The 8,306-nt window shown below is 39.6% G+C and overlaps 1 protein-coding gene across 1 annotated transcript; it reads right to left on the bottom strand.

Moving 5' to 3' along the window:
• On the bottom strand, positions 1,636–7,488 carry LOC109728198 (BEL1-like homeodomain protein 9). The gene is made up of 5 exons (XM_020258557.1): positions 6,429–7,488; positions 4,136–4,503; positions 3,165–3,225; positions 2,383–2,943; positions 1,636–2,281 (listed from the first exon to the last, which is right to left on the bottom strand). The coding sequence occupies exons 1-4, from the start codon at positions 7,272–7,274 to the stop codon at positions 2,413–2,415; spliced, it is 1,806 nt and encodes a 601-aa protein (XP_020114146.1). The 5' UTR covers positions 7,275–7,488; the 3' UTR covers positions 1,636–2,281; positions 2,383–2,412.

Here is an 8,306-nt window from a genome sequence, read left to right as displayed (position 1 = left end):
TGTCATTTCCAAGACATTATAAACACGTCCAGTGCCAATTTAATGCAATGACCCAACATAGGATGTAAAAATAAACAAATGCTGAAACTAGTAAAAGAGATTTAATAAGGGGCGTGACAAACACTTGTGAGAATAGCTCCATTGTCTCCGCGCAAAATGACCCTCATTCATTAATTTATTTTAGTTTTATTTTAGTAAAACTAAAATAAAATATCTAATCCCAAATTGCCTTTTGAGGGAGAAAAATAAAATTTATAAGGCAGAGCAACACCAAAACTTTAACTTTATCTTTGCCAAATAATTATTTATAGAGCTGACAAGTTAGCTCGTTATTCATGAGTTAATTTGTATTCAATTCAAAATAAGCTCGAAATTGAACGATTCGTTTAATAAATAAGTCGAATATAAGTTAAAATTTTCAACTCGAAATTTTAATGTGCTAAACATGAGTTGAAAATAGCTCGCTTGTATTTAAATCGATATACCAACTCGCTTGTATTCGACTCGATAGCTCCTCATATTCGACTCGATATTCCAGCTCACTCGTATTCGACTGAGATAGCTCGGACTCGATCCTGCATATTATAATTTTTTATTATTTGAATTTTCTACCAACTCAAATGTAAATATATATATATATGTGTGTGTGTGTGTGTGTGTGTGTGTTATAAATTTTTATTATTAGATAAAATTTTAATTTCTAATTTTTTTTTCAACTTTTCAACTAATAACAGACCAGAAAATTTAATTTGTTGTTCACTAGCACGCTCATGTTCGACTTTTTAATAAACGAATCGAATACAAGCTAAATTTTTTATCTTAATATTTTAATGAATGAACTCATTCGACTTGTTTAATAAACAAACAAAGATAAGCCAACTCCAGCTACCTCGTCTTCGGCTGGTTGTCAGCCCTACCTTTTTACAAGTGGGTCTGCCAAATTCTCGACGACTGTCCAAAATCAATAAAGATACATAGAAAGGATATTTCATAAACCAGGCCTACAAGTATTAACGCCTGATAATTTATATAGCCCTTTTTTTCTTGAAAAGGGGGAAAAAACGCTACTCCACGAGTAACAATTATTTTAGAAAAAACTTCAAAAACCCCTCTTATAGTTTCATATTTTCTCAATTTAGTACCCTATGATTTAAAATATATCAATTTATCCCATGTGGTTTTATTTTTATCTTTTCTATAACTTTTTCTTAATATTTCGTTAAATTATATACAAAAAACTTCAAATACCCATCTAGATTTACCAACTATTTACTTTAGTACCCTTTAATTTTAATTTTATCACTGATTTTAAAAAAAATATAATATAATTAATTAAAAAAAAAAACCACAGGAGGGCAAATTGATACATTTTAGACCACAGAATACTAAAGTGAAAAAATATGAATCCACAGAAAAGGTTTTAAGTTATCCCATTATTTTAAGAACATACCGTTCCACTAACACTATAAATCAACTCTTTTATTAGTGATATTAAGCATATATATATATATATATATATATANTATATATAAACATATATATATATATATATATATATATATATAGCAAGTTGGTTGGTGTAACCCGATCCCATTGTCCCACAAATTACAATAAAATAACAGAGCCTCCAACAACTGATACAGTAACAGATATTATAATAGTCCATCATAGAGCACTAGTCCCACATAAGTCATACATTAAATAGCATGGATTCCATCAAAGAATTGCCTACATAGAGGCCCAAGCATCCAATACATCTAATCAAACGCGACATATTCAAGGGCTCAGTTACCCAACGCCCATCATAAGGTAAACCCGGTAGTTAAGAGGACTCCAAACTCAATGTACCTTTCCATTGGATTGGGTGTAACCGATATAGTATCCACACATAATCCACCAAAGAGATGAATCTAATTGAATACATATTAGCAATCTTAGATAAAAGTTGCATAGAGATAAAACAAAGCTAGTGAGGAAAGAAGTGCAAAACCAAGTGTGGTATGTCCCTACTTTAGGAGACTCCCCACCTGTAAGGATACAAGATGGCCTCCCAACTTGCATACTTAGCCTCCTATTTCAACCAGTTTGCCTACTTTAATTAATAACATATCCTTTGTAGAGCTTAATAACTAATCATTAAGTAAGATACACAATTCACATTGTACAAAGAAGGAAATGTCATCATCTATATAGACTTACAATTTCTCTTTTGCCCAGAAGCAAACCCTCTACCTTTCTCGCGCATGGGAGAATTCTTTGGGCCGATATGTTCCCTCTCACCCTGTGTATGTAGTCACTAAAATTAGCTAACAAAGTAAGAAGATGGAAATGTGTATATAATTCAACTTCAAGCAGAAAGAAATGAGTAAAATCCATACTAACCAAACATATAGATAATCTGTTCTACAAGTTTCACCCAACAAAATCATGAAGTAAATGACCGCTAATATCCTTTGAGAACTGCCGATCTTGCCCTTCGAACGAACCCATCATGTAAGCTTCGTTGCAATCCTCGAGGCCAAAGCGATGAACCATGGTCAACGGAAGTGGCTCAGCTAAGCAAACCCGATTGTTTTGGTGGAGGCCTAGTGTAAGAGAAACACCGCCGCCATTTCCTCCGTTAAGGCCAACACCGACTCCAATATGCTGTTGGCTGTTCAGTCCATCGTATACAAAGTTGATAGGCTCGTGGATGTTACTATTGGGTATTTGGGAAACATCACTTTGAATGCATTTGGATGTAGAATTATGATTCTTATCGATGCCGCCACTATGTCCTGAGGGGTTTGAGCTGGAATCTGATGGCTGGTGGGATTGCTGAATGCCGCTTTGGTCATTATCGGCTGATGGAAGTTTCTGAGACTGGCGCATCTCGAGATTGTGTATTTCTTCAACCATTGGCTTCCATAGTCTAACTCTCGCATTAATAAACCAATTCGAGACCTGCGAGATAGAGAACAGGGCTCATCAAGGATATTCATGAGAATACAGTGTTCATTTCTTTTGTTCTTCAATGAAGATGTAGTGAACTGAATCTTAATGTCATAGGAAAGGAACCAGTATGATGAAAGGTGAGTATTGCTCTTTGTGATATTATATAAATAAAACGCATAACCTAACATGCCATATTTTATTCGAGGGGAAAATAGCAAAAGGTTTAATACCTGGTTTCTCGTTAAACCTGTCTGTTTAGCCAGCATCTGCTTGTCAGTGTCTGTCGGATACCTGCATAAGTTTGGAACGTGTCATTCAGATGACATAATTTGTGCATGGCATATCACAACTACTATACACAATCTTGTGGGACTGCTCTACATCCCCTAAGCGCCTGTTTAATATTGAGGACTTCGTAATGCTTTTGGGTGAAAAGAAGTCCGGGTAGAAGTATATAGAGACAAACGAGTTTCAGTAAGCCTCCATGAATCATATCTTAATCAAACTGGTGCAAGCAGCAAAACATGCTGTCACTAATGGAAACAAATGAAATATATTCTCATCACACTTTCCGGCCACGTGCAACATGTTCCACAGGCCAACCCCAAACGAACGCAAGTGTTACTTCATTATTTCAATTTTTCAACTTTATGCTACTATATGGTCAACAAATTTTCTAATTGTGCACTGCGAATTACGCTACGATCAAAATAAGGAATAGTATTCATGTAACATAGATGGAGTAGCAGCTGTCCCACTGTATACCATATCGCAGAAGTACGTCATACTCCAAGTAATTAATCCTCATGGACAAGCTAATTGAATCCTCCTAGCTGTCATCATACACAGTATCTCTCACCAACAAGGATCACACAAGATATGACTCAAAACTATAAGGGACAACTGATAAAATTCCGGCAAACTTGATATCAACCCCTACAGAAATCAGTCTCAAAAACCAAATAAAAGCAAATCAAGGAAAGAGAGGGGCTTACTGTGAAACCCTAGAGACTGAAGGTTACAAGTTGAATAATATACAAATATAGTAGACCAACAATATCTTTGAAATATTCAGCATAGAATCAGCTTTACATGAAAAGAACAATAAAGCTAATGGAGAGCTACCTCCACGTGATGAAAATTAACTGCACGAAACCAATGCATAGTAATGTAATTACTTTAAATAGAAAAAGCAACTTACGGGTGCAAGAAGTGTTCGAATAGCCATGCACGAAGAACAGCCACAGCACGTTCAGGAAGCCCTCTTTGGGGTCGCCAGACATGGGGCTGACCAAAATTTCCCATATTATTCGCCCTTTGGAGACATATACCACCACTTACAAGACCAAAGCTCGAAATATCTTCTTTATTTATGCCTTCTTTCCCAAGAACCTTATTTGTTTGGCGTAACTGGTTAGATATCATGCTCTTTAAACACTTAAAGTGCTTTGACATTGCTTTTAGGGCCATTGATGCATATGGGGCAGCGGTACTTAGTCCTGCTACGGATTCAAACGATGTGATAACTGCGTGCACCTGCTGGTAGTACTGCTTGTATCTTTTGGAGACCTGCAAGAAATTTATACGAGCAAAATCATGGGAAAAGTCGAAATATTCAAAACTACACGTAATAAAGCAAGAAATCACTGTAAACGAAAATGTTGATGGCAAAAGCAGAAAGATCATGCTCCTACTGTCAACAGACTCTAAAAGTAGGAATCTTTAGCCAACAAAGTGAAAGGTGGCTTTCCTATTCAGAGAAGGAACATGAAATTATATGGGAAACAAGCTTTTTTATCTTGATTCTAGCCAAATGCAGATATTCAAGTAAGTGATTTATGCATCGAATCAAAGCATGGATAAAAGTTTAATCAAGCAACTTAGATTTCAATTAATTTGGCCTCAATTGAGTTTAATACTCAGGCATAGCACAATGATCAATATGATATATGCCCATTCTTTCTTCACCTAAACTTCTCCCAAGTTTAAATAAGACATCGAATTAACACTATTCTGAGCCAACTACCCACACAAAAGTATGTACAATCTTTACTCTCTTGCCTAACTTTTTTTCTGTCCAAAACTATTCACCTACTTTTAAGTGTATCCACCTAATGTATGAGAGCCAATCATTTACTACCATATGTATGTTTGCATGCATCTCCGTATGTATTTTTGACAACTCATCAATCTTAAAAGCTCTTTTAAAGCTGTCATGCGTAAGCATTATTGCATTTAGCAACACATAAAGAAAGAAGTACAAGTCTTGCAATACAAATTCTTACAAGATCTAGAATAAACATCATGCACACCAAAAAAAAAAATCAAAAATCAAAAATCAAAAATCCTATTGCAATTCAGATAATTTATCAGCCGATATAAGGAGTACATAACTTGATTCTTGAACAATCTCTGTTGCTAAATCAAAAAATAATTTTAGCTTGGGCGGATATCATTTGATTCTAGCTCAATGGCTGTTGCTGAGCAAACATTCTATGTTTACATAATAAGGAATTTGAAAAAGAAAACAAGGTGAAGTCATATAGCCACTGAACAATAACGTTCAAAAAGTAAAGATATTTTGCTTCTTAATTTCCAACAACTAAGCACAGTTCTCACAAGCAACACTCCCATCTAAGAGACAAATATGCATGCGTAAAAACTAGAAACTTGTTCATGGATCTGCAGCCTCAGCATGTTGCCAAAACACAACTAAAGCTACATGCACAAGACCCCGCCTGCCGTCAAAGCTTTTCTCTATCAAGACATGAACAGTAGAGCTCTCACAAATATTTCCAGCGAATACAGCTTAACAATATCCTTCATATATTATCCATAACAACCGGCAAGTACACCAAACACTTGATGTCCTATCACAAAAGAACATTAAAACAAACAAAATTATGCACCTATCTCGCATATGTGAACTCAAATCTTCCATATTCCACAGATGTTGCTATTTATATCATGCCTAGTAGACTAGGAACCGACTTCACTATATCACTTCCTTTTCCTCGTTTAGCTCAACACTCCCATCCATGCTTCATCACATGTAAATCATAACCTAAAAATTGTACTGTGATCTAAGATTAGCTACATATTTAGATCCAGCTAGAAAAAATCTGGTGAATCAATAAGCTTGAATTACCTAATTATAGATCATCATTAAAACCAAATAAGCACGAGAGATTATATAATCTGTTGGGATTAATGTTAAAAAAAAAAGAAAAAAAGAAAATGAAGATGATTGAATCAATGATGTGACCATTATTTCCTACACTTTTATAATTATCAGATTCGCCAGGTGCGGCGGAAATCTATTGACATGAAAGCTCATGCCCATATTTTCCGAGCTCTCTTTCATAATTCCCGAAGCGAATCTCATCAGGAATGTTATTTTAAAAAAAAAAAATATTGTAAACAATTATATATGCCTTAAAACTAATAGGGAGAATTTATATTTTATATGTACAAATAAACAAATATTATCTCACCTCCTCCATCAAAGAGATAAGCCTCGTCTTCTTCCACTGCTGCTCAACCCCCGCAGCGATCGGGCCCTCCTGGCCACCGTCCGATCCGCGATCGACGGCCGATATCGTCTCCGACGGATCCATATCGAGAAGCCCTCCTTCATCGCCACTCCCATCTCCTCCTCCTCCTCCGTCCCCTACACCCGCTCGGCGCCCCACGTGGCACACCTCTTCTAGAAGCTGCTGGGCCGGGCCGAGGAACCGGGACCGGTTCAGCACCGCGGCGTAGCCCGTGAACGGCCCACACGGCCCTGCGCTCACGGGCACGCCACGTGGCGGGTTCGACGACGACGAGGAGAGCGATAGCGAAAACCCTTGCTGCTGCTGCAGCGGCAGCGGCAGCGGCAGCGGCAGCGGCGGGATCTGATGATGATGATGATGATGGTGATGATGATAGTGAGGGTGATGATGATACACGTGGGGGAAGGACGCGTGGCTCGCGGGCACGAATTGGGCGGAGGGAGGCGTACCAAACCCGAAGCTGCTGGGATCGTGAGAGGTAGAGGAAGACGACGTCGAGAACAAGTTCGGGGGATAGAACTGCTGCTGCTGCGGCGGCGGCGGCGGCGGCGGGGGACGCGCGGCGTGGGGATCGTGGAGTAACAGAAGAGAGGTGGGGGGAGATTCCTCCGGTGGGAAGCGCAGTTTCTCGCGGCGGCTGTGTTGGGGCACGTGATACATCTGCCCACCGCCGCCGCGGTTTTGCTGGTGCTGCTGGTGCTGGTGCTGGTGCTGGTGCTGCTGCGGTTGGAAAAGCTCGTCGCCGCCGATGCCGCCACCGCCGTACCCTCCGGTGGCCGCGGACATCGTTAAGAGTATCCTTAGTTCGGTGCTTTTGGGGGAAATTTTGAGGCGCGCCGTGCGTTTGTGTTGCGTTGCGGTAGCTACCGCTTATCCGATGTATATCAGTAGCTCTGGAGAGAGTATGGGTGGAGACGCCTGTCCCCTTTTCTTTTGTTCTCCTCCTCTCTCTTTTTCCTCTTTCTTTCTCTCTGAAAAAGGGCGGAGAGAGAGAGAGAGAGTATGGTGAGTAGTGAAAGCGAAAGAGAGAGAGAGACACACACACAGAAAGAGAGAGAGAGAGAGAGTAATGTGGTTGTGAGAGTATAATAAGGAGAGAGAAAGAGTGAACAGCGGAGGAACCGGATGGACCGGTTTGTGTCACCGGAACTGTATGATTGACGTTATCCGGTCGCATTGAATTTTATAATAATAAATTGTTACTGGTATAAAATTGAGGGGTCTTTAGCTTTAGTAAAGGTCTAGTTAATTCGCAGCTAAAAGGGCTTCTAATTTGGGGATTAGATGACGCGCGCGCGCGCACACGTGGGAGGTCCGAAACGGAAGGGGGTCGTGCGATGCCGCAGTGGGACCCACCCTTCTTAACCAATAATAATAATAATAATAATAATAATAGTAAAAGTCGAATCATTAATTAATTAAAGAGAAATGGAGTGTGGCGATCGTGACCGTCGATCAGGACCAGTTGTCGGGTGGGAGGCCCCTTCTTAGTGGTTAATGAAGAGGGGGTGGGCCCGCGTGAATGAGACGCCACATAAAAGGCCTACCCAATGAGCGGGGCCCACGAGGAACCGGTAGTAGCGTTAAGCTCTCGTAACAACATAGGTGGGGGGAGAGAGAGAGAGAGGAGAGAGAGAGGGAGAGAGAGGGAGGGGAGGATGAACTAAGATGATGATTACAGCCAGATTCGGGGCCCCGGGATAGTGGGATTATTTGAAGGGCTCATGTGTCGGTTTTCTATTGGAGTTCGCTCGTACTGCTCTCTGACGGAAAAACAAAGAAGAAATTATTAGTGCTTAAGATGATGCGTGCTCCAAA

The sequence above is a fragment of the Ananas comosus genome, linkage group 23 (genome assembly GCF_001540865.1).
Source record: "Ananas comosus cultivar F153 linkage group 23, ASM154086v1, whole genome shotgun sequence".
Taxonomy (NCBI): Eukaryota; Viridiplantae; Streptophyta; class Magnoliopsida; order Poales; family Bromeliaceae; genus Ananas; species Ananas comosus.
This window is presented reverse-complemented; position numbering and strand designations above follow the sequence as displayed.